General features: G+C 29.1%; 3 protein-coding genes across 14 annotated transcripts; all 3 read left to right on the top strand.

Moving 5' to 3' along the window:
* The first annotated feature begins 461 nt into the window (after positions 1-461).
* Positions 462-6,359, top strand: LOC137811266 (trehalose-phosphate phosphatase A). Of its 12 annotated transcripts, none has more exons than XM_068613569.2 (13): positions 462-706; positions 1,097-1,177; positions 3,471-3,954; positions 4,053-4,193; positions 4,291-4,362; positions 4,508-4,633; positions 4,737-4,793; positions 4,885-4,986; positions 5,102-5,179; positions 5,299-5,368; positions 5,468-5,538; positions 5,650-5,742; positions 5,851-6,359. In XM_068613569.2, exons 3-13 carry the CDS (start codon positions 3,658-3,660, stop codon positions 5,911-5,913), a joined length of 1,170 nt encoding a protein of 389 aa, XP_068469670.1. In that variant the 5' UTR covers positions 462-706; positions 1,097-1,177; positions 3,471-3,657; the 3' UTR covers positions 5,914-6,359. The 12 variants fall into 12 exon arrangements, with proteins under 12 accessions (XP_068469670.1, XP_068469149.1, XP_068469521.1 ...); XM_068613048.2 differs by having other exon boundaries at positions 4,870-4,986; XM_068613420.2 differs by having other exon boundaries at positions 462-797.
* Positions 6,360-10,851: 4,492 nt separating this feature from the next.
* Positions 10,852-15,575, top strand: LOC137831549 (beta-fructofuranosidase, soluble isoenzyme I). Its single transcript, XM_090297496.1, has 7 exons — positions 10,852-11,251; positions 11,976-11,984; positions 12,622-13,478; positions 14,086-14,247; positions 14,346-14,554; positions 14,650-14,737; positions 15,133-15,575. Exons 1-7 carry the CDS (start codon positions 10,894-10,896, stop codon positions 15,325-15,327), a joined length of 1,878 nt encoding a protein of 625 aa, XP_090153622.1. The 5' UTR covers positions 10,852-10,893; the 3' UTR covers positions 15,328-15,575.
* A 687-nt stretch (positions 15,576-16,262) lies between these two features.
* On the top strand, positions 16,263-24,622 carry AGL12 (AGAMOUS-like 12). Its single transcript, XM_068633856.2, has 7 exons — positions 16,263-18,333; positions 18,826-18,907; positions 21,290-21,351; positions 21,750-21,849; positions 21,950-21,991; positions 24,038-24,079; positions 24,216-24,622. Exons 1-7 carry the CDS (start codon positions 18,152-18,154, stop codon positions 24,309-24,311), a joined length of 606 nt encoding a protein of 201 aa, XP_068489957.2. The 5' UTR covers positions 16,263-18,151; the 3' UTR covers positions 24,312-24,622.
* Positions 24,623-26,741: the final 2,119 nt, after the last annotated feature.

Here is a 26,741-nt window from a genome sequence, read left to right as displayed (position 1 = left end):
GAAATAAAAAAAATGAAAAAAGAAAGAAAAAAAAAAAAGGTGTGAAGTTTGAAAAAGTGACAGCATTATTTAATGTTACTATAGACACGCGTTGTTCGGATTGAGGTTGATAATATCGGCCACTGCATGAAGCCCCATCCCATGCCACGTCACCTCATTATGAGGCCATCATTTCTCCCAACGTGGGTCCCACCCATGCCACGTGGGACCACCTCACTGGCTGTTTCCGACAACCCCCACCGTCACCGACGACTACCACTCGTTCCCCGAGAGCGACACCACGCTCGCACACGTCGTCCCCACGTACGTGGCGGGCCCCACCTGCAACGTGGCCACGTCGACCTCGTCTCATGCACACGTGTCTCCACGCGCTTTCCCTCGGCCACGTGTCTCCACATACTCCGCGGGACCCACTCTCCCAATTTCCCTTTATTTATTTAATTAAAAAAGGTTCGCGAACCAATGAGCTCAAATCTTCCCTTTTCGTACTTCGCTCATGCTTAATCATAAAAACCCACGCGCCGTCGTCGGGGTGACGCGCTGCGCCTCTAGAGTGCGGGAGTGGAGAGCACGCGCGGCGGCGAGAAGGGGAATGGAGTGGGAGGTTTTTTATTGGTGGTGCTTCCGAATTCAACACATCCGAAGCGAAGGTTTTTCTTGTAAAGCACGTTTTGTGAGAAGCGAAACGCTATAAATACCCCGTTTGGTACCTACCATTTTCTTTCTTCTTCTCTTAGCTGCTTCGCTCTATACGCACCGTTTTGGTTCGTTCGTTTTGTTTATTATTATTTTCTCAGGTGAATATTATCGCTCTTTCGTGTTTCTCTCCGAAAGTACAAATAAAGCATTGCCTTCCCTATTGTCTCTTTGTCCCTGTTTGGCTGCCCATAATTTTACCCCATTTTTAGCTTCTGCCAAACAACAACTTGTGCGTTTTGTCTCCTTTCTGGGTTTTCTACCACTTTCTCTTTATTTTTCTTTTTGTATAGAAAAATTGTAGCTTATTTATTTGCTGGCCGCCAAACGAAAAATATCAGTGTGCGCGTGTGTTTTGTTTTGCTTTTCCTCTTCTGACTGTTCCTTTTCGCTTTTGAAGATTATTCGACCAGAAACTGCATTCTGAAGATTCATGACCAATCTAATTTCTTTCTACCCGTGGTTGGAGCTCGTTTTTTAGGTAAAATTTTTCATCTTTTTCTTCCCCCTTTTTCCATTCTTTCTTCCTCTGCCTTCCAATTTGTTTTCAGTGCTGCTTTCTCTTTTCTGCTTCGGTTCCGATTGGTGAAACGTTTGACATTCAAAAGGGTCGGTGCCGTTTTGACTTGGGAATGTTTCGTGTTACTCTCTCTTGTAGTTATTATTAATATTAATATTCAACATGGTGCAAAGTTTTGGGAGGTGGTGGTTAGAATCTAGCGTTGCAAGCCAGCTTTTCATTTTCTCTTTTGAACTTATTTTGATTGAAAAAATGTTTTTTTTTTATATTTTTTTTTTCTAGTTAATCGTATTCTACTTTGACCGATCCTGGAGTGATTGGTTAATTCGGTTTTTTCAGTTTTGAGTTTTTCCCCGACCGTGAGATGGGTGCTGTCGACTATTGATTCTGATTTGTCTTCCCTGGAGTTGTTTTTGATTGTGCTGATGTGATGTTCTTTGGTTACACCCTTGATTTTTTTAAGTCTAATTGTTTATTGTCCTCATCGTGTAAACTAATGTGAACCACTTAAAAGAATGCAAAATATGAAGGAAAATGTCAAATTCTCAAGTCTACATCACTCTGTGTTTGATTTCCCGGTCTTGGGTTGTCTTTCGAAGTATTTTTAAACTTAAACCGTGGAAATACTTGTAATTTACGTTTGGTTTTGAAGGAGATGTACCTTATAGAGTTTGGGAAATTTTTTATTCTTTGTCATTGTTTATTGATATTCTGTGTCAGTTTGTCTATTTCATCGCAGAATCTTTATGTGTTGGGTCCATTTGTATTATTGACTCCCACTCTTTGTAGGCCCAAGTTGTGTGGTTGCATATGGTATTGTTTTCTTCCTTGTCCACTGAGTGGGGTAGTAGAACTTTACATTAGACAGAAAATCAGTATTTTCTTAATTGTTTCATTAATCATTGACAGCTTAGCACACTTGAACTGTTGAAATATTTTACCTTCCTTTATGTTGATAGTAGTGGTAGTTGGATTTTTTCATTCCCGATTTTTTTCAGTGTTTAGTTTGTTTTCATATTTATTCTGCGTCATGTTGTAGTCATCATTAGTGATTTCTATCATTTGTCATATTTATCTAGTTGTTACTCTGTAGTAGATATAAGTAGTTTGTCCATTCTTTGATAAATATCTACAGCATTCGTCGTTGTCATGTTCATTTCGCACTGATTGAAACCTTTCCAGGAGTGGAGTACCCTTTTGTAATCAAGCGTGGAACAATATTTTGGGTTTTGATTTTCTTAAAACGGGGTTCTTTTATTATCCCTGTAAAGTTTGGGAAATTGAGTTTATATGGAAAGATTCGAATCTGGAAGAGGACTTGGCATTTGATCATATGAGTGTCTGTTTTTGTCAATATGGTGGGAAAATATGCTATTTCTTCTGTTCATTAGCTGCTGTTGCTGTACTACTTTATAAGCAACAATCGAGAATATAGTCCAAGAATTGTTAATCTTTTCCTTTTTCCATTTGGCTAAATTATTTCCTTTTTTATATTCTAATTACAAAAGTAAGAAAGAGTGTAAGTGCATACAATTGCAATAGATGCCTTTACTCTTTCAACCTTTTCTTATACAAGTTACTTGAATGTACATGATCCTAACACCTATGTATTACTCAACCATAGTTCAAGGTAACCTCAATAATGTTTAGCTGTCAATTAAGGCCAACTTGTGCTTTGTGTATGTATGTATGCAGATCACTACAAGTAGGATGGACCCTTTAACGTCTTTATTTGGATTTTAGCGAATTGCATTTTTGGACCAATCATTGATAAGAATAATCCTTCTATTGAATAAATAAATGATAGGAATAAAATAATCAATAATACTTGCTTTCTTTTTATTTTTTAAATGGTTATTAAATGTATTATATAATTATGCTTTTGATAACCATCGGTTCCTGAAGCTGTTTGCCTTCACTATTCCGCTTCCTGCTCCCCATTCTTGCATTTGCTTGCTTCATGTGTTTCATAGTATAACTTCTATACATCTGAAGCATCTTTGGTATTTATTGATTGAATATTGATCATAGCATTTTGCTGTGCCTTTTTTTCTCTCACATCCATTAGACCTACAATTTTTTGTTTTCATTTTTAAATGTTTTCCAATACATGCCTTCAACTCTTTTATTACTTTGCTGGTTGATAAGATGAACAAGTGGACTAAAACTCAGGATTTCCTTTTGTTTAAATTATTCTTTTCACCTGATGTTCAAGTACTTCAAAGTAAATCAATTTTATGATCATTATTTTCAGGAGCTCGGCAGTTGATGGACTGTTACCCCAAGAGCAGTGACAAGAACACATTAAAGAGGTGGTTTTTTATTGATAAAAGAGTTGGGTGAAGTGGACATCTGATAGAAATTAGTTTGATCAGTGCTCAATACTCCTTAAAGTTCTTACATTGTTACTGGACCGTAAAGTGGTCTGAAACCTGGATCCCATGGACTTGAAGTCAAATCATACCCCTGTTCTCACCGATTCTGCACCCGTAACAAAGTCTAGGCTGTGCGTGCATTCCAGTTTGTTGCCTTACACCCATTCCGGGGCAGCCTTTACGCATGGAATGTTACTGACTATCCCGAGGAAGAAGACAGGAATTCTTGAAGATGTTCGTTCTAGTGGTTGGTTGGATGCCATGAAATCATCTTCGCCTCCAGCCAGAAAGATAACAAAGGATGTTAGCCATGGGTTTGCATCATCTGATTCTGATACTGCTGGTGCTTATTTTAGCTGGCTGGTATTACATACATCCCCTTTTGGTTAGTTCCTGAATTTCATAGGTGTAAGGTGGTTATTTATTCTTTCTTTTTTTCCTTCAATGTGTTAATTTCACAGCTAAAATACCCATCTGCGCTTACATGTTTTGATCAAATCACAAACTTTGCAAAAGGGAAAAGAATTGCATTGTTTATGGATTATGACGGAACTCTTTCCCCAATTGTGGATAATCCTGACTGTGCGTTCATGTCGGACAATGTATGGCACTCTCCTTGGGCTTACTATCCATAACATCATTTGGTTTTAATTATTTTTCATCCTTCTTTGGCTAATTATGATCCTGTAAACTCCTCAGATGCGGGCTTCTGTTAAAAAGGTGGCGGAATATTTTCCAACAGCAATAATTAGTGGAAGAAGTCGTGACAAGGTAGTTGAGCAGTTTTTAGAAATTACAAACAATTTTCTATCTATCTTCAAATTCGCTCATCTATCTGAATGTAACTGCGCCTGCACATACTCCTGCTCAAAAAAAGCTTCCTTGTCGGTTGCTGGTTCTAACTTCTTGGGCTCAGGTATATAAATTTGTAGGACTAACCGAACTCTACTACGCTGGTAGTCACGGGATGGACATCATTGGCCCTGTTAGACAATCTGAATCTGATAATCACCCAAATTGTATTAGGTCTACAGACAAGCAGGTACTAGGGGTTGAAGTTTGTCACCTGTTTTATGAATCTTTCTCTCACTTTTCAACCTCTAAAAGGTTTTTTTTTCATCTTTTATTTGTTCTAAAACTTACAGGGTAAGGAAGTAAATTTATTCCAACCTGCTGCGGAATTTCTGCCCATGATTAATGAGGTAAGCTTTTGATAATCTACCACGAATCATCATCTTTCAATATTTTTTCTTCATTGACACTTGATATCCTGATTAGCCCATGCTTGGGCAGGTCCTCAAGTCTCTTGATGAGTGTACCAAAGACATTAAAGGTGCTAAAGTAGAGAACAATAAATTTTGCGTATCTGTGCACTACCGGAATGTTGATGAAAAGGTATAGGCTTCTGCTCTTATGCTTAATAATTTTCTGCTAAGTTGATTTGCCTTTTTCCAAACTTATTACCTGTTCTGTGTGTGTAATTATTTTTCTTTTCAATTTAATGATACAGTATTGGGATGTGGTGGGGCAACGTGTTCATGATGTTCTGAAGGGATATCCGCGTTTGCGGTTAACTCATGGGCGGAAGGTACTGTTTGTATGGCCAAAGCCAACCTTTTGACTAATTATTTTGGAGAATCTACTATTCAATGCTTTCAAAAGCATGTTTTCTCGTTTATAAATTAATTTCTGTCTACTATTTTCCAGGTTTTAGAGATCCGACCTGTGATTAACTGGGATAAGGGAAAAGCTGTCACGTTTTTACTTGAGTCACTTGGTGAGTTCATTTTCTGCTTTTATTGATATGGTTTTTTCCTTTAACGATCTCAGTTCTTTGTGTTGCAGTAATAAGTGATATAGAAATTTTGTTTTTCAGGGCTAAACAATTGTGATGATGTGCTTCCTATATATATTGGAGATGATCGAACAGACGAAGATGCATTTAAGGTAGTATTTAGCTTTCTCTATTTCCTGTATTTTCACTTTCTCTTTCCTTTTGTTCTGTTGATTACTTTAAATCTGATTCCAAACAATCTGATTCCAAACAATCTGTTACAGGTTTTGAGAGAGGGGAATAAAGGTTATGGGATCTTGGTGTCTTCATCACCAAAAGAAAGCAACGCAATTTACTCTCTTCGTGATCCATCAGAGGTAAATCTCACTTTTAACTGAAACATTTCTTCTTGTTCCTTGTTCAATTTCTCTGTACTAATTCGTTGTGCTTGCGCATGTTGGTGTCATTTGGTTATATATGCACAGGTCATGGAATTTCTCAAGTCACTAGTGTTATGGAAGTCAAGCTGCTTAAAAAGTCTTATATAGATTATAGAGGAGAATATACTCTGCTATACTATAATATATATAGTACATGGTAAAAAAAAAACAGCTTTTTGGATTTTTATTTTCTCTGAAAACATTGGAAGAGGTTTCCTTGAGCAGTTTTACACACAGAAGACCTCGTATGGTACCAACAGCCCTGTCTGTCGCTACCCACTTGTTTTGCTCAATCCTTCTGTGCTAGCTGTAAATTCCTGCCTCATAATTATAAATATCTTCAAGAATTAAGAAACTGTGCTGAGTTTTTTTGTTTTTTCCTCCTCTCATTACAAAATGTACTGGTATGTAATCATTGCTGCTTCAGTTTTGATCACTATATCTAACCACTAAAATGGGGGTTACACATGCGACATCATTCATTTGTTAATTCTTTTTGCATGTACTGTGACTTTTGGAATCATATAATATAGCTGTTGTAGCTTTTATTTCTATATCTGCTATTGCCCTTTTTGCCCATTGAAAGAAAAAAGAAAAAGGGTATTAGCTTTTATTTCAGTCCAATAATTTTAATTTATGATAAAAAAAAATGCTTGGAATCTGGAGTTAAATATCTATGCCTCAAACAATTAAAATTTTATTTCAGTTAAATAAAAGAGGTGAAAGAAGTATGGACTGAACGAATTGAGAATGGTTTTTGCAGATTAAACTATAAAAATATCCTTTTAAATATTATTTTTTAAGAATAAGGTAAACATGTAATTTAATTTTATCCATGCAAATTTATTAAATTAGTATACACAATAATTTTTATTATAGTTATAGTTAGATTTAACACTTGGTAAACGAGTTACAAGGGTTTATTTGTTCAGTATTGAATCTAAAAAGGTATTGGTATAACTCGATTTCATAGGGATGGGTAAATTAAATGAATATTATAAAAAAAAATTAAAAAATGAAATATACTTTTTCTTTATTTAAGAAAATGTATACACAAAAATTAAGGCTTTATAATTAAGAATTTAAAATTTCACTTAATGCATAAAATTAAAAATGTAACAATAACCCACTTTTCAATTGCAAAGAACTCCAAGCTTTCATATATAATGAATTAATTTTTTTATTTCACCTTATCTTAGCAATTAGGTGAATTTTTTTCATCTTTTTTTTTTTGGATTTGTGAGTGATGGTAGGTAAACTCGGATATTTTTTTAATCTATTATGAAATTTATCTTATTTTCGACCAAATCCAACTTGAAACTACAGTAAATTGAAAATTTAGTTCATTAGTATTTTCTTATGTATTTTTAATTTAACTTTTTTATATAAATGTTAATATATATGTGTGTGTGTTATATTTTTTTAATATCTTATCTTAGATATGAAACCCGATTTTCAAAGACAATTATTATTTGAATTGAGATATGGAAAAGTACATGACGAGTCATGGAAAGGAAAAAAATGTCTTTGTGAAACTGTGAGCTTTTTAAAGATGAATTGTAGCAGTAACATTTGAGTATCAAATAAATTATTGTAGTTTGGTTGGTGAGAACAAAAGTAACCTCGAATTTAGGAGAGTGTTCTAGTTTTTGAGATAGAAGAGCTTTAAAAAGATGCACGAGATTGGTGCATAAATTTAGGAGGAAAGGTTGTTAAATCACAAGAACTACCTGATAGCCCTTTAATTTCCCTTCTTCTCCAATCTTCTCACCCATTAAATCCACACCATATTCTCTGCTTCTTTTCTAATCTCTTAAATGTGCAATTAAAGATAAAGAAAATCATGTTCAAACATAATCTAAACACTCTTATTATGCTACCAATTTTGCACGAAACTATATATTTATGGATGGTTCGATAGTAGTTCGATATTGGATGCTCTAATAAGACCAATAAATTTTCGTTAAGATAAACTCGAAATAACTCTAATACCATATTAATAAGTGGATTTTAAGTTTAACTCAACCTTGTAAAACAAACATCTAAGATAAGGTTATGAGGCTCAGATACTCCTCTTAAATGACGTGTCTGTGTCGGACGCCAACACTCGTATGACACATATCGGCAAAGTGTTCAATTCAAAAAAATATTCATTGAATTTTTGACAACTCTAGTACGATTCTAATACAATTTTAAAAAAGAGAAATACATTAATTTTCTAAAAATTCAAACTCATTGTATAAATTTTTATTATGATTACAAAAATAAGAAAGAAATCATTTTGAAAAAGCCATGATAAACATCTTTTTGTTAAAAAAATTTGAAACATATTTATACACATAAATCTTTATTGTCAATTTATATAATTTATAATTATATAATATATAAATTTGTATTCCCGTGTCTTACATTTAAAAAATTATACGTATTTTTGTGTTTATGTATCTGTGTCCGTATCATACCAGTATCCATGTTAATGTCTGTGGTATATAGATTTATACCTATTTATATTCATTTATATATTATGAAATATAATTTTTTCTAAGGAATTTATAGTGAATCTCCAAACATATATGTTAGATAATTTATAGAAAATGGTATTCTTGCACGAAACATATGAATTGAAAAAAATGTAAGATGGAGTGTAAAATTAAAGTATGACACGTCCTGAGTCAAAATGTTTCCACCATATTTACTGTACTGTGATATCAGACACGTATACAAATTAAATACGTACAGAAATTGGTAGCAACTTGGCGTATTAGTGCAATTTACGATATCAATAATGTAGTTATCAAAACAGTCAAAATTGGTATTAACTAAAGTTATGGGATTAGGTATACATATTTTTCAACAATATAGTGTACGTTTCTACGTTACGTATTTATCGAGAACCATCCATGATTTAAATTAAGAAATTTTGTTTCAGCATTTTGAGCTTCAATTTTCAAATGTTTTCTTTTGTAAAAATAGATAGTTTTGGAATTTCAGACAACACAATTATTATAACTGTAGTAACTGTCAAATAATATAACTGTACACTGTATTGGCCATAACTAGCTAAGTTATATATAGTTTGTACGATAAATTACATGCTATAAGTTGAACAGTAGAAAGGTAGAAAAATATTATATATTATATTAAAAATCGCATTAACACAAATAACTTTATATAGAGTAAATTTTTATACTGTAATCCAGTCTAATTATATATATTGCTTTTTTACTACGGGATAGTCGAGAAGGTCGACATGACTGAATGGTTAAAAAGGTCGATATGGCTGAATGGTAAGGTCGAATGCCTCTCTTAATCAAAATACAGTCGGTAAATCTATAGTTAATTATAATTAAGTCAGTTTAGTTGTAAATGGTGATTAAGGCATGATTGAGTCTTCTTTTGGATCCAAATGACAATCGAGGTCCATAAAAAGTTATAAATATCAGAGGAAGCTAAACGTCAGAGGTAATTTTTTTTCTTTCGATTCAACTGCACATTGTACTCGGACTAACTTGATTGTTAGAGTGCCTTTACAAGTTCCTTCACTTATTCGATAAAAGAAAGAACCAATCAAAGATCACCGCACCTAAAGACCGTGAAGACCGGAAGCAAAAGATAAAAGAAGTCACTTTATGAGTAAACCGACCTTATCTTATAAGATCACATTGTTTTTTTATGATCAATATAATAATATTATTAGTATCGACTTTCACATTACCAACAGTTTAATTTTCATTAGACAAATATTATTTTAATACTAATAATATTTGTTTCTATGAATTCTTAAGGCCTATTAAAATAAACGTATTATAAGGATACGTGTTAAGAAACAGAAAAAAAAGTATTCAAACATCTAAATGTCTTATGTTTTAAAAATAATTAACAATAATATTTTAATTTAAACATGCTTTAACATATTAAATCTAAAACTATGAAGCCTACGTGCTAGCCAAACTGTCACCACCCCATTTAAATTTATAATTTGAACAAAAAAAAGGTTAAATAGAAAGTTGAGTTTTGATTTATAAAAGTATTATAATTTGAGTTCAACTCACTTAACTAGGTTATGATTTAATTTTATTGCCAACCACTGATACAATTATTTTTAAATTGACTAATATAGGTTTAATAAACAGTTTTATTCTAAAAGATGAATGGAAACTCAAATGAATTAATTTTATTTATACTTTATTTGATAAAAAAAATCAAATCTTCATTTTCATAAACAAATTCGAGATAACATTGATAAGGTCAATCTGACATATTATCTATTTTGAAAATAGATATTTTATCATGATTTTGTTCTTAAAGAAGAAAGTAAGAAAAAAAAGTGAATTTAAACTGTTATTAATCTTTACTCCCAAATAATTATAAAATAAATATTCGTGATAGATTTAAATGGAAAAGAAAAACTCTGGAAAGAAGCAAACATGTGTTCCCATTTTGCAATCCAAAGCAGAAAAACTGTTTACATTTGAACTTATGATAAGCTATTTTCAACCAATTATTTGACCTACACAAGCATATAGTATTATTTTAATTTTCAGTATAGCCGTCCAAGAAAATGAAGTTACGTGCTGTCTTTCTTTATTCATAAATAATTATTATATTGATATAATAGATTTTTGTTTAGTTTATTTTTAGAATTCTTTAAAAATATATATAGTTTTTTTTATTATTTCTTTTAATATATAAATTTTGATTTAATTTTTTATTTTTTATATTTTTTTAATAATATTTTTCATGTAATGATATATAATTGTTGTTATTTGATATATAAGTTTACTGAGATGTTAAATTATATAATAATATCTAACACGTTTGTATAAAAAAAATTAAATTTAAATTTTGTGAATGGCTGAAAAAAAAAATACTCTTAGAAATGAAGAAAAGTGAATAAAAGTGTGCATTTATGATAAAAACCAGTGTGTACTTTTTAAGTTGGCATAAAATAATATATAAAGGCATATCCATAAGAAATAAAGAAGCCTAGCTGTCCATGGTTTTGGTACAGTTGTGTGTATATGTGTATAAATATATAAGCTTCATCATCATAAATATATTTGGTCTGATTTCAGCTACACATATGATATGAAGAAGACAAAGACAATGAACCCTGATTCACAAATTCCATTGCTCATTCCTCCAACTTCCCCAACAATGGAAAGTGGGGGAAGACCACAAAAGGGTACCCTTCTTTTCATTGCTTCAGTGCTTTTTCTCTTGCCATTGGCTGCACTCTTCATAAGCCTGCATATCCATAATCTTCAGAAGGCTTTCAGAAGGGAGGAAAATTCCCTGCCATTGTTTCCCAGAGGTGTTGCAGAAGGAGTTTCAGCCAAGTCAAATCCTTATCTGTGGCAGAAAGGTTCATATAATTGGACAAATGCCATGCTATCGTGGCAAAGAACAGCTTTTCATTTTCAACCTCAAAAAAACTGGATGAACGGTAATATTTATAGTACCTAAACCTTTGTTCAATTACGTGAGAGAATGAATGTGCTGATAAGTTAGCTAATTTAGGGTTCATTCATAGAGAATCATTATATTGATATAATAGACTTTCATCTTGTTTTTAGAATTCTTTATGAATAAGTATAGTCTACCTATGTATTGTTTTTGTTAACATTTGGATTTTGGTCTAGTCTCCCCATATTTTTGTATTTTCTTTCTTTTTCCTTTTTTTAAATAATACTTCTTTTATGTGATGACAGATGATTGTTGTTACTTGAGGTGTCAGCTTAGCTGAGATGTAAGTTGCATAGTGATGCCTAACATGAAGACTTTCATTAAAAAAATTACGTATATATATATATTTTTAGTTTATCAAAAAAAAATATTTTTCACTAGAGATAATGACATTTTGAAAATACATAATTTAATGAAAATTTTATTTTATAATATAATATTAAATTTATTATAACGAAAATTTATTGAAAATTAAGTTCACTTCTTAGTAATCTATTCTATCTTTTACTATTGTCTTTAAATCAGTTAAAACTCCTTTTAGTTACAAATGCAAATAAGTGTAGGGTAAATTACTAGTTATTTCAATATAAACCTAAGATCCACTTTATTCATTTCTTTGATTCCTTTCGTTTTTATTTTCTATAACTAACCAACACTGTGTTCTTGTCGTGTTGGGTTGCTATGTTCGGTTGTATCTGCTTCAGATCCTAATGGTACGTTCTTTTCATTTGGGAATTACTCTTTATATTTATCATTTTGCTTCTTTATTTTTAGTCACCAAGATTAGTCACGGAAAAAGTTTATAACTTATGCATGCTTTCACTTTTACCTTAAAATTATGAAATTTGAAATTTGTGACTCTTAACTGGACAAAGTTAGTTTAGTGTCATGGGTCAAGTTCGATGTTAAGAGATATGTAAGTTGATTGGAGATCGTTAGAGTAAATTTGACGTTTAGTTTTGTTGATTTATGTCTGAAGTTAGGAGGCTGTAGCATTATGGACTGAGTCCGATATTGCGTTGATATTCATATTTAAGAACATTAATGTCGTATCAGCATAAATCAAGAAATTATGAATAATAAGTCTTAAATAAGAGACAACAATATTTATTATTAAATTAAACAAATAACAAGACCAAATATAAAGAAGATAGAGTGAAAATATTAATATATATCAAATAATACATAAAAAGTAAGACAAATTACACATTAACTAAGAGTTTTCATATTTTTAACTACACTGAAAGTTTTAGATTTGAGATGACCAATATTATTATTAGAAATGCGAAAAAAATTAAAGAAATTATTAGGTTAATATGACAGTGAAAATAATAATTTTTAACAATGCAGGTCCATTGTTTTACAAGGGGTGGTACCATATATTTTACCAATACAATCCTGAGTCAGCTGTGTTTGGCAACATAACGTGGGGCCACGCTGTATCAACGGACTTGATTCACTGGCTCTACCTTCCCATTGCGATGCTTCGAGATTCCTGGTATGATGCAAAAGGTGTATGGTCAGGATCAGCCACGCTTTTGCCAGATGGCAGAATCGTAATGCTCTACACCGGTAACACTCATCAGAACGTGCAAGTCCAAAATCTTGCGTACCCCGCCAACCTATCCGATCCCCTCCTCCTTCATTGGGTCAAATACGCGGATAACCCGGTCGTGTTGCCCCCACCAGGAATTGGGCCGAAGGATTTTCGTGACCCAACAACGGCGTGGGTTGGGCCAGATCACAAATGGAGGGTCCTTATTGGGTCAAAGGTGAACCAGACAGGGCTTTCGTTGGTGTATAAAACCCAAGATTTCATCCACTACGAACTCAATGATGAGTATATGCATGAAGTTCCGGGTACGGGTATGTGGGAGTGCGTGGACTTTTACCCGGTTTCAGTAAATGGGCCTGATGGGCTGGATACATCTGTAAATGGGCCGGGTGTGAAACATGTGTTGAAGTCCAGTTTGGATGACACTAGGGGGGATCATTATGCGATTGGGAGGTACTTCATTGAAAATGATACATGGGTGCCCGATGACCCGAATAAGGATGTGGGTATCGGGTTGAAGTTGGACTATGGAAGATTCTATGCGTCAAAGACATTTTATGACCAAAACAAAAAGAGAAGGGTCCTGTGGGGTTGGATCAACGAATCAGACAGCGAAACCGCTGACCTCAAAAAGGGTTGGGCATCTCTTCAGGTATGGAACACTCTTTTTTGCCCCAAACATATAACCAATAACGTTTTTGCTATCAAAATTAAGGTAATTTCCACACCAATTTACTTAAAGGAATCTAATTTAAATTTACTCTTTTAACTATTTAAGGTTATGAGTTTGATCCTATCAGACTTAGATACGCCTCTTGAATGATGTATCTGTGTTGAACACGCGTATCGGACATCGATACTCATAGGACATGTATCGGTGGAGTGTCCAATTTAAAAAATATTTGTTGAATTTTTTACCACTATAACACGATTTTAACACAATTTTAAAATGAAAAAATAGATTGACTTTCAAAAAAATTCAAATTTATTGTACAAATTTTTAATATGATTACAAGAATAAGAAACAAATCATTTTGAATAGTCATGAGAAATATCTTTCTGCTAAGAAGAGTGAAACATACTTATGCACATAAATCTTAATTATTAATTTATATAATTTATAATTATATAATATATATATTCGTGTTTTCATATTCTACATTTTAAAAATTATACTTATTTTTTATCCAAATCCGTATCGTATCAGTGTCCGTGTATGCTACGTTAGATTTGAATCAGGATTTTGTTATGGAAATCAGAGTATTCCAAGAACAGTGGTGTTTGACAAGAAGACTAGAACTCATTTGGTTCAGTGGCCAGTGGAAGAAATAGAGAGCTTAAGGCTTAGAAGTTATGAATTTGAAGAAGTTGTGGTTAAGCCTGGCTCAGTTGTACCACTGGAGATAGGCCCAGCCACACAGGTTTGCTAATACCATTTAAGCAAATCACTTAGTTTTTGCTGCATGATAATAAATTGTGAATAGCAAACCAATACAAAATTTTCTTAAAATATTCTCAGTTGGACATATTTGCTGAATTCGAAATCGAATATTTAGCATCGAAAGGGACCGGGAAGAAGGAAAATGTAGGGTGTGGAAATGGAGCTTTTGACAGAAGTAGTTTGGGACCATTTGGCATTCTGGCTATTGCAGATGACAAACTTTCTGAGCTGACACCAATTTATTTCCATCTTTCTAACACATCTTTCTTCTGTGTTGATGAAACCAGGTACTACACTTTTCATCTGCTTACTTGCATTAAAAAAAACCATCTCGTTCCAAAAGTCTCATTTATATACTATGAAATGTTGTTGGATAATGTAGATCTTCAAAGGCTTCTGATGTTTCAAAACTCGTTTTTGGAAGCGAAGTACCAGTGGTCGGCGATGAAAGATTATCGATGAGAGTATTGGTAAGTGTCAATAAGATATATGTTTGGATATATCAAATCGACTAGAGATTAAGGCATAAACATTTCATAATATATAAGTGAGTGCAAATCTTATCTTGTAAGTTGATTTTATGAGATTGAGTTACTTAAAGTTCACTTCTTAATAAAATATATTTGTTTTGCGCTTTTATTTTGATCACTATAAAGAATCTCTACACATGAATTGTTTTGTTGGACCGATTTTATAAAATTGAGTCAAACTTAAAATTATTTCTTAATGCATATTGTAGTTTTTATTTTCACTAACTATAAATTTGGTTTTTGAACCAAAGAATACTTACACATGAATAGTTTTGTTGGTTACCATTATTACTATGGAAGTTGATGACACTTAAATTTGAACATGAGGATCTCAGGTGGACCATTCAATCATTGAGAGTTTTGCTCAAGGAGGAAGAACTGTGATCTCATCTAGGGTTTATCCAACAGAAGCAATATACGAAGCTGCAAGATTGTTTGTGTTCAACAATGCAACAGACATAAACATCAAGGCCTCACTCAAGATTTGGCAATTGAATTCAGCTTTTATACGTCCCTTTCCCTTTCACTAGTTGTGAAAGTGAAAACTATAATTCCTCCTTAGGAAAAAATAACAATGAAAAATCTTGTGACATATACCATATATTATTATATTATTATTAACAGTGTTAAATGTATGTAGTTTATTGTTCACGATATGAAAGAAACTTTTTTCTATATTAAAATTATAAGTTTTACCTTGAGTTCCCATATAATGTTAGGGCCTAATAGCCCCATTATTTGAGATTATTCAAGTAATTAAAGTCTAGGAATTATATACGGAGATCTTTCTAAAGATATTTTTTCTTTTATTTTTTATGTTTGGTTTGATATATATATATATTTTAAATTTTTTTGAAGGAACATGTTGAAAAAGTTTGATATGCATAAATCATGAACCAATTCACATTAAAAACAAAATAAAAATAAAGAATCACTTTCTCTCTTATAATCTAAATATCTTAAAGACAATAAATTTATGTTTTTCTTTATTTTTTATATATTATATATTTTTCATTTTCATTAAAGTACGAGACTCTTAACTTACACTTCAATTCACTGTTTAAAAAGTAATACAAATTTAATGGTTTTTCTAATAAATTAGTACATAATTTAATTTTAATTTCTTATAAAAGTATTTTTGAAAAAATAAATTGTTCACATATGTATAGTACACCATGCATCATTATTTTTCCCACATAGGTGCAATTCTTAAATTCCTATTTATCCGCTTAATGATTGATACTTATTTTTTTATACCATCAGATTATAATTCTCATTACTATTATTTTAATATTTTTTATATCATTTAATTTTTAAAAGTTATATAGAACTCTAAGTATTTTCAAATATAATTTATTTATAAACTAACAAGCAAGAGAAGCAATGGGCAATGGCAACGAGGAAGAATTAAAAATAAAATAAAATTGAGTTTCATTAGACCGAATGGCACTCAGCTTTCTTTCAGAAACATTCCTACATCAATTTTGATTGAAGCCATCCATCACAAATTATATAAATTAGATTGAATGATTTGACGAATGCAAGAAAATTCTGATTTTGACTATAGAAATTGATATTCATTTCATATGATTCCTCGTTCTGTACTATAGTTAACGTGAAACGAGAATAACGTGATAACGAGAATATATATGAGCCTATCAGGGGAATTGTTTCTGGATTTGATGTGATATAATAATAGTTTAGCTCAATACCATTTTTTCATTAACTTTCTTCTGCTTTACTTGATTCCTGGTTTTATTTCCAACCCCATTTCTTCTATGTTTGCAGCTTTGGAATGATGGGAATGACAAAGTTCTAAGTTTTGGCAGCTGAGAGCTAGCACACCATAGGATCCACCTGGATAGACATTAGTAATTTAATGTATTATTGAAACATGATATTTTTACTTTTCTTTCTTTTCGGGTGTTTCTGAGTGGTGTAAATTCTCTCAATTGTTTTATTTAATGGTTTCATTTTTCGATATTCAAGTCAGTAAGAATATTGATAATTTAATAAGTTAATGTTTTCGTCAAGATGAAGTTGGTCGGAATCTGGATGAGTTCTGAATGATCTTCTTTCAAGTCAGTAAAAACATCAAATTTTGTGTATATAGTGAATATAATGCTAAAATTTGAGTTGGGATACTCCTTGTGAGTGGTCATCTATTTATAAGTCTTCATGAACTTGGATCTTTGACACTGCTTTCTTAGGTTTTAATGTAACATTTTATGGTATCATGTATATAAATCAGAGTATTCTGTAATATATTCAGAATATTTAAGCAATATAATCAAAGACATTGTGAATGTAAATTAGAGCAGTCAAAGAGGTAGGGATTCGGTGAGTTAAAATCACTTTAATAGTGCATTAATAAGATTGATCTTCATAATATATTTATCTAAATTTACATTATTACACTAACATAATTATGTAGGGATTTATAATAATAGTCTAAAATATCATCATGGTTAATTTACTTTGAATTTTCTCACAATTTAGACCAGAATGAGATACATTTGACTTTGACTTGATGAGTATATGTCCGATCAAATTCAAAAGAATACAATGAGTAAATAAATAGTAAGACAATTCTACTTCACGAGAGTATTAAAGAATATTATTAACTATTTATTTTAGATAAAGACCTTATGAAGTAACTATATATTATTAAAGTTATTTTTATAGTTATTTGACAATTAAAAGATAACAATAATGTGTGTAGTTAATGTTAAACGATAAAGTAAACTGTCATTTAATAATTCTCATCCCGTAGCATATGAAATATTATAAATCACTATATTTGATGTATTGAGTAGTAGACATTGAAAAGCAGTGTAGTGCATAACAGAGTAGCATTTATAACATAAGAAGCAGGATATGTATAATCTATATAGAGTTCCGCGCATAGAAAATGAGGAATAAAGCTTTGTGCATAAATATTTTAATAAAATGAACCAAATTCTATGGGCGGAAGCAGCTTTAGAATCACATGCTTTGATTTGATTTATGATGAAATTAATTGGAATCCATAGACTTGGAAGTGATGGATATTAGAGAGTAAACAAAAAGTTAGTGTGGTGTAAAGTTTGGTTAGAATAAACTAATTGTAATTAAGAACAAGTGGTGATTCCGCTGCTACGTGGAAGGCGAAATACTAGAATATAGTGTGGTTTGTTATATAAGGTGTTGAATCGCAGAAACTGAAGCAAAATTGGGAGAGAAAGACTGAGAAAGGGTACTGCGTACCTGCTGCAGCAACCTCGAAGCTAGTTCAAACTAGTGGGAGGTTGTGTGCATAAGCGCACAGAAAGAAGAAAACAAGAATTGATTGATAGAGAGATCTGAGGAAGATCGATGGCTCGCGGAAAGGTTCAGCTGAAGAGAATCGAGAACCCAGTGCACAGACAAGTCACCTTCTGTAAGCGCCGAGCTGGGCTTCTTAAAAAGGCTAAGGAGCTCTCTGTGCTGTGCGATGCTGAAATTGCTCTTTTCATTTTCTCCGCCCATGGAAAACTCACCGAATTAGCCACCAAAGGGTTCTTTTCTTTCTCTCTTTCTATATGTAAACTTTAAATTTAATTTAATTTTTTAATTTTTTTTTAAAATCTCACGTCAACTAAAAATTATGATATTTTATGGTATATAAATGAATACAAATCTTACTTATAAGTTAATTTTTTTTATTAAACATTACATATTAATAAAGATTATGATATTTTATAGTATATAAATGAATGTAAATTTTATTTATAAGTTAACATTTATGTTAGAAAAATAACAAACATACAATTTTTTTTCTTTATCTTAAATTTTAATTTTTTATTAGATAACAAAAATATATTTATTTTATATCATTACTTAGGTGTTGTATAATGAAATAGGTAATCAACTAGAAATTATGATATTTTATAATATAAAAATAAATACAAATTTTTTTTATAAATTAATTTTATAAGGTTGAATTAGATTTAAAGTTTAATTTTCGGTTATTTCACTTTTTACTTTATTTCTTTTTGTGTAAATGAAAGAACCATGCAAGGGCTGATTGAGAGGTACATGAAGTTCACACGAGGGGCTCTTCCTGAAGCACCACCCCATCCACTTCTTCTGGTACACAACAGATTTCTCTTTCTGTTTTTTTTTTTTTTCTTGCAATCATTTCCAACCACCATTGGAGAATCAACAAAATAAATAGTTAACCATTTTCTCATAAAAAAAAATGGAACATTAATTGTCGTCCTCATTATAATATGCAAAGGAATCACCCAATGTTTTGTTCCCTGTCCACTAAATTTTGTCGCATACAAGGTTAGATTCTTCAATTTTTTTGTTCCCTTAGAAATTTCATTAGAGGGGTATAAGTGTCATACACTACATTGCACTTAATTATGCCTTATCAACAGTAACCACAACACTCCTCCTCTGTTAAACTTCACAATTTTTTTTAATTATTTGAGTAAGTCACACTCCTCTGTTTTCTTATATTTCCTTCCACAATTTTTTTTTTTTTTTGTATTTACAGAAACCTTTTAATTAGTTTAAAATACTACATTAACACTGTTTATGAACTGCATTAACACATCTTAATCTTTAAAAACTATTATATTTTGTATTTTCGTAAAAGTGTTTATTTTAAAAAAATTAAGTTTCACTGTAATTAATTTGACTGAGAATTCATTAACACTAAGAAAAGACATGTGAAAAAAGTCATAGAGTTTGCATATGTGAAACAGTTTTTATATTAAAAATGTTTTTTCACTTTTATGATATTTATTACCGTTTTTTTCATTTTATAACATGTAAACTATTTAAAATTGATTAGAGATAAAAATATAAAAATGTAGTAATTAATTTTAATTTCAAGCAAACATGTAAATATTCCTTGAATTAGATAATGCTTTAACAATTAATTATTTAACTAGTGTACTTGTCATCACGGGATGAAAATTGTCTAAACATCGTCTATGTATATATTTAAAGAAAAATATTTTCTTAAAACCAAATTTTTACACTATTAATAAAAGATAAAAAAATATTTATGCCAAGAAAATTAAATAAATTAAGTGTTTACTATTCATGCGAATTTCTCCTCTTTCTCACTTGATACTGCTAACAAAAAATTACAATGCATAGTTTTAGTTAGAAACTATGATTGAAAGAAAGATAATGACTTTTTTTATAAATAAAAAACTCAATATTAGGTTATTTTCTATTATAATTGACATAAAAATTATCATATATATTATATTTTTTTATAATAGTCAATTTTAAATATAGATTCTATCACAAAAATAATGAAATATGTCGTGCTCTCAGAACAACTTTATTTAAGTGTTTTTTCACTTGTAATTTTTTGTTTGTTTTTGTTGTCATTTGTTATTTTATTCTTCATTCTTCCAACCTTTCCTTGAAGTTCGTAGCAAACAATGATAAATGAGACTATCATATCTACAAGAGTTAAATAGGTTGTTTTTACAGTGATATTTATTCAAATAATAGAAATTTTGCACATATATTGATCCATTTTGATTTAAAATTAGTTTGATTGAAATGTAAAAGCTACAATTTAAGCTACTAGAATAAATATAATTTAAGAAAATATCAATAAGTTAGAGTCCTGAAATTAAACATTTGAATCTAACTTTCATGTACATTTGAATTACTTACGCATATTACACTACAAAAAAAATCATAAATTAAAATCAATTTTTAGAGACTAAAATAATTAGTTACAATAGTAACTAAATTAGTTTCTATTATTGTTAAATAGTTTCTAAATTGGTCTCTAATTAACAACCAGTTTTAGAGACTAAATTTAGAAACTAAATAATTAGTAGATAAAACTTGGTTGCTAATTAGATACTAATTTAGAAACTATTTAACAATAATAGAAAATAATAGAAACTAATTTAAAAACCAAATTTTTGTTTTAGTTTCTAAAATGGTCTCTAGTTTAGTTACTATTGTAACTAATTATTTTGGTTTCTAAAAATTAGTTTCTATTTGATGATTTTCTTGTAGTGTTAGTTCTCATCCATCCATATCAAAATATAGAAAATAATTTTTTATTAGATTCTATCATAAAAAGACATATGTACCAAGGAAGCATATGAAATAAACATAAATTTAATATATAAATTTAAATTTAGTTACTATATTGACTAAATTGGAAACCTATTTTATAGACAAAAAAAGTATTGGTTTCTAAATTAGTTTATATTATTGATAAACAATTTAGTATTTAATTAGTTACTAAAGTTTTAACTACCAATTATTTACCAATTGGTAGCAAAAACGTTAATAACTAATTAGATACCAATTTATAAATTATTTATCAATAATAGAAATTAATTTAGAAACCAATAATTTTTTTAGTTCTTAAAAAGTATATAATTTAATTATTATAACAATTAATTATTTTTTGTTTTTAAAATTAATTTTTATTTAATAATTTTCTTGTAATGTTTATTAACGATCTTAATTGTTATATAGGATGCAAAAGAGGAATCTAATGTGCTGAAACAAGAAATCCAAAAACTGCAAAAGAGTATCAGGTACACAATATCGAATATTATTTTATTTTATTATATTATTTTTATCTTCCAACTGAATACTACAATTCTGTGTACACAATGTAATAAATTTTTTTTAGAATAGTTTCTTAATTTTGTTTTTCATCGGGATTTGATTTTTTTAAAGTACATTTTACTATGTTTAGAGAAGCAATATAAATGAAATGGTTTTTTGGTATGTTTAGTTGGTTCTTGGAATAACACAATTATCTAGTTTTCTTTTAAAAGGTGAATCAGTTTTACCAAATAAATATAAAATCATACCATTTTTTATATTAAAAATAAATTTTAAGTTTAATTAATTTTATAAAATTTATAATAAAATAAGATGAGATTTAGACTTATACAAATATTTGTTTGGTAAAAAATATATTATTTAGGTATTTGTTTGGAGTTGGAAACAAGACTTCGACGATGGATGAACTAGAAGTGCTAGAGAAGAATTTGGAAACTTGGATATATCATATTCGCTCAATGAAGGTAGTGAAAAATATTTTATTATATAATAAAAATATTTGTATATTATTTGTGTATTATACATGGATGATTAACTGGTATACGTATATATGATGAACAACAGACGAACATCATGTTACAAGAAATTGAAGCATTGAAAGACAAGGTTAGCATAAATTTATTATTCAATTTTCATATTTCTAAATATTTTACTTCTCATACTTCTATCCTTGCTATTATGTTTATAAATTAATTTCGGTGTATCATAAATTATCACTACAAAAAAATTATTAAATAAAAAATAATTTTAGAAAAAAAATAATTAGTTATTATATTAATTAAATTAAACACTAAAAAAATCATTTGTATCTAAAATAATTTCTATTATTTATAAAATTTATAAATTAATTTTTAAATTGTTATCTAATTAGTTACTCCAATTTTAACAACTAATTTGAAAATCTAAAATAATTAGTAGCTAAAATTTTAGTAGTTAATTAAATACTTTGATCCCTAAACCAAAAACAGTATTCAAACATTTTAAGTTAAACTATTTTTAAATAAACAGATAAGTTAAAATAAACACACTAATTAGTCATTCCACCACTTTATACACAAATTGAATTTGGAATATACTATTAGAAAAAAGGAGGTAAATAATAAAAATAAAATATAGGTATCTAAAAGAACAAAAGAAAATGAATACAAATTGATACAATAAAAAAGTTACTCCCTTGGTTTTTGGGATATTTAATTAATTCTTGTTAGATAAAAATTTGAATATTCCTTAAATATTTAAAGTGATTTAAGTTATATATTTCTATAGAGTGTAAATAAATCCAAACAAACCGAAATATTTGAATTTTAAACTTGGCTTATAAAAAGGTGAATCCTTTAAGTTTGATTTAAACTAATCTAATATTAAAAAACTTAACTTTTACTTGTTAATTTTTTTAAGACCATATTGTTTAGCTTAATTATTTTATTTTTATAAAAAAATTCTTAAATATATTCAAGTTTACCATCTTAGTATTTAATACACTTTAAGATTAATTATATGGTAATCCACGAATAGAAGATTATACAAATGTTTTCATACAAATAATGAGCTTAATTCAATTTCTTTTGCTTCGTATAGGTTCAACCTATTTTATACTAGATTCATACAAGCAAATCTCACGAAAAGAAAACCCTTTCTACTAAGAGCAATGATATTTTTAAACAAAATCTACAATCACTTGAAAATTAAATATATTATTATTCTATTTTACAATTTTGTATATATTAATTTAAAAAAAAACGTGGAAGTGGAAAAAAAAACTAGTGTAAAAGAACTTTCTTTTCTTTTACTAACTTTTTTGAAAATCTAAAACAAAAAGTGATTTATGAAGCCTTACAAAATGTAAAATAAAATAATTAGCGAATTAAACCTTTCAAAAAAATAAATGTATAAATTATACTTTTAAAATAAAAATTAAGAAACAAATTATATTTAAAGTGAAAGATTATGTAAATAATGAATTATATATAAATATATGTCATAAGTTATATATTATATTTTTTATTTAAAATTAATATAATTAGATCATCAATAATAATAAAAATAAATACAATTTATTTTTATAAATTCAATTTTACGTTGTTGTAGGTTTAATTTTTTATTTTCTTTTTTATAAAAAATAAATAAATTTTAAACTAAACATTCTTAAGTTATTATTTATTATTTTTATTTTATAAAAACTTATTTCTTTTTTTAATAATTATATTTCCAACTATTTTAAACATTAAAAATATTTTTTTACAACTAATACATTTATTTTTTAATGCATCCAAAGTTAAAATTATAATTTTTTTTAATTTATTAATTCTTTTTTTACTTTTGAAATAATGTTAGATAAAAAAATAAAAACAAAAAAGTATTAGATAGAAAAATAATAAAAAATAATAGATGAAAAAATAAAAGTGAAACTAGTATTATCTGATAAAAATAACCGATATATAAGACCTTAAAAAATTAAAATAAATAATTAACGACTTAAACCTTTCAAAACACACAACTACGTATAAAACTAATTAAACAAACATGATAAAATATATAATAGAAGGAAGTTCAATTTTTGTTAGAATGTTAATTTTTATTTTTTTTGTATTTGGGTAATTCTTAATATTTTTATATTATCAAAAACCAACTTTTTACCTTTTTGGACTGTAGGAGGGAACACTTACAGAGGCAAATAAATATCTCCATGCTAAGGTAATACCTTATTTCTATTTATTAAGTACACATTTTCCTTAAAAACAAGTTTAAGTACATATTTTGCTTAAAAACAAGTTGAAAAGTTATACTTTGTTCCAAAAAAATCATTCTAATATAAGTTTACATTTTACAGATTGTGGAGAATTCTGCAATTCATAACTTTGTTCAATTTGCCACAGATGCTTCATACCCACTGATTATACAAGATGGGAGTTTTCAACTCTATTAATGAGTTGTTCTATAATGTTTTAATTATAGCTTTAATAAAAGCAAAAAAATATGGTGACTGTGTTGTGTTTCACAACATTAAAAGTAAAGTATGAACATTGTACTTGTGCTATTACCAAATGGTGTGCAAACTATACAATAATTTGTAACATGAATATTGTGTTATTCCAATATTTTCCGAATAAGTTTATAGTTTATAATGTAAAAGTCAGAAAGGTGTGAATTCTGACTAGTATCTTTTCCATGTCATTGACAATAATGTAAAATAGTTTACGAGTAACGATGATATTGTATGTAATAATTTTGTATGTTGTATTGGCAAAGTGTTATGTTTTTATGTGTAAAATAAATACTATGAAAGACACCTAAATATCTTAACTTATATACAAAGAAAATAAAATATATAAACAATGGTTATATTATTGATATATTGACTAAATTAGACCCTACAAGAAAATCATGAAATAGAAATCATTTTTTAGAGACCAAAGTAATTAGTTACAAGAGGAACTAAAATAGAGACAATTTTAGAAATTAAAAAAAAAATTGGTTTCTAAATTAGGTTTTAACTACCAATTATTTAGTTTTTAAATTTAGTCTCAAAAACCTTGGTTGCTAATTAGATACCAATTTAGAAACTATTTAACAATAATATAAAATAATAGAAACTAATTTAGAAACCAATTTTTGTTTTAGTTTCCAAAATGGTCTCTATTTTAGTTACTATTGCAACTAATTATTTTGGTCTCTAAAAATTAGTTTCTATTTCATGATTTTCTTGTAGTGGATCCAAAAATGCCAAAGACTTTTGATCCAGTTTTGCTTGTTTTTTTTTAATTGCCTAGTTTTTTTTTATAAGTTAAATATATTAGGAAGAATAGTGTGCCCATTGCTATGTAATGGGTCCTTTTGAGACGAAGTTTATAAGATTTATTGATTTTTTTTTATGTACCTTAAATATTATTTTAATTTAATTTATTTATTATCAGTAAAAAAATGTCACAATTCATTTCACTCGAATCACATTATAATTATATCACTATAAGAAAATTATTAAATAAAAATTAATTTAAAAGACAAAAAATAATTAGTTGTTATATTGACTAAATTAGAGACTAAAAAAATTATTGATTTCTAAATTAATTTCTATTATTGATAAATAATTTCTAAATTTGTATCTAATTAATTAACTACCAAAATTTTAACTACAAATTATTAAGATTTTAAATTTGGTAGCAAAAGACTTGATAGCTGATTAGATACCAATTTACAAACTATTTATCAATAATAAAAATTAATTTAAAAATCAATAATTTTTTTAGTTTCTAAAATATCTTTAATTTACTCACTACAACAACTAATTATTATTTTTTCTCTAAAATTAGTTTCTATTTAATGGTTTTCATGTATAAACATTTATATTTTTTTTCCATGGTAGAAATTTGTCATACTTAGTATGAAATACTATAGCATATGCCGATGGAGTGGGTGTTGCTTTTATGATATTGATGCATGGTGGGACAGAAATTAGATTTGTGTATGTAGTGGATGAGAGCACATAATAGCATTCACATGGACATGTTCCTATGTGTGAACCAATCTTACTTTATCGTTCCTTCCATCACAAATAACATAAATATGCACTAAAAAAATGTCTCACTGTAAACTCTAATTATTCACCCACTCTTATTGCTACGCCATGCTCTTCTTCTTCTGCCTAATTTTTAAACGCATGCACATGCTTTCTCTCTCTGTCACAAACTTAATAACATCAAGGAATCAACACGCCAAAGCAAAGTCACAAAACACCTCTCACTTTCACCTTCTTTTACAACCTTGGAATCCACAACTTCATCACTATGCCTCCATTTTTATGCCTCTTTATCTCCTTCCACCTACACCATGGTTCATGAGTGTGTCGTCTGGGAACATAATTGCTTAAAAGTGAAGAAGACACTACAAGATCAACCTTCACTTCACAACAAATAAATGTCATAGCCATGTATATTAATAATCAATAAACTCTAACATTCTGCTTCTTCTTCTTCTCTTCTCTTGCGTATATATTAAACTCATAGCTCTAACACCTTATATAGAACTCTACTAGGGTACTTCTTATATTTTTTCCTTCATTCTTTCGAGCTAGCTAGCTTCATTATGTTTTGCATCCACTTCTACTAGGCCATTTGTTCTTCTGGGTAGGTATACCCTATCAGGATTACTTCTCAGTTCCATCCAAAAAAACTTTGGTTTCATGCTTCTTACGTTGTTTTTTTTGGCTTTAGATTGCATGTGGTTATAGTTTTTGGCAGGTTCGTTGTAAATAGTTGTGTTATTTGGATGCCTTTGTTTTTTTACACGAGTTAGATTATTCTTGAAATAGTTTATATGTATATATTGTTTTTTTTTTCTGATTAAAAAAACATTATCT

Source organism: Phaseolus vulgaris, chromosome 11, assembly GCF_051622355.1.
Source record: "Phaseolus vulgaris cultivar YP4 chromosome 11, ASM5162235v1, whole genome shotgun sequence".
Classification (NCBI taxonomy): Eukaryota; Viridiplantae; Streptophyta; class Magnoliopsida; order Fabales; family Fabaceae; genus Phaseolus; species Phaseolus vulgaris.
The sequence above is the reverse complement of the archived record's forward strand: the minus strand, read 5'-3'. Positions and strand labels throughout refer to the sequence as shown.

Coding starts and splice junctions, on each gene's coding strand:
- AGL12 (XM_068633856.2), top strand. CDS start 18,152: ATGGCTCGCGGAAAGGTTCAGCTGAAGAGAATCGAGAACCCAGTGCAC. Junction 18,334..18,825: donor ACCGAATTAGCCACCAAAGG/GTTCTTTTCTTT, acceptor TGTAAATGAAAG/AACCATGCAAGGGCTGATTG. Junction 21,850..21,949: donor ATCATATTCGCTCAATGAAG/GTAGTGAAAAAT, acceptor GATGAACAACAG/ACGAACATCATGTTACAAGA.
- LOC137811266 (XM_068613048.2), top strand. CDS start 3,658: ATGGACTTGAAGTCAAATCATACCCCTGTTCTCACCGATTCTGCACCC. Junction 4,194..4,290: donor GTGCGTTCATGTCGGACAAT/GTATGGCACTCT, acceptor TAAACTCCTCAG/ATGCGGGCTTCTGTTAAAAA. Junction 5,743..5,850: donor CTCTTCGTGATCCATCAGAG/GTAAATCTCACT, acceptor ATATATGCACAG/GTCATGGAATTTCTCAAGTC.
- LOC137831549 (XM_090297496.1), top strand. CDS start 10,894: ATGAAGAAGACAAAGACAATGAACCCTGATTCACAAATTCCATTGCTC. Junction 14,248..14,345: donor AGATAGGCCCAGCCACACAG/GTTTGCTAATAC, acceptor AAATATTCTCAG/TTGGACATATTTGCTGAATT. Junction 14,738..15,132: donor GATTATCGATGAGAGTATTG/GTAAGTGTCAAT, acceptor TGAGGATCTCAG/GTGGACCATTCAATCATTGA.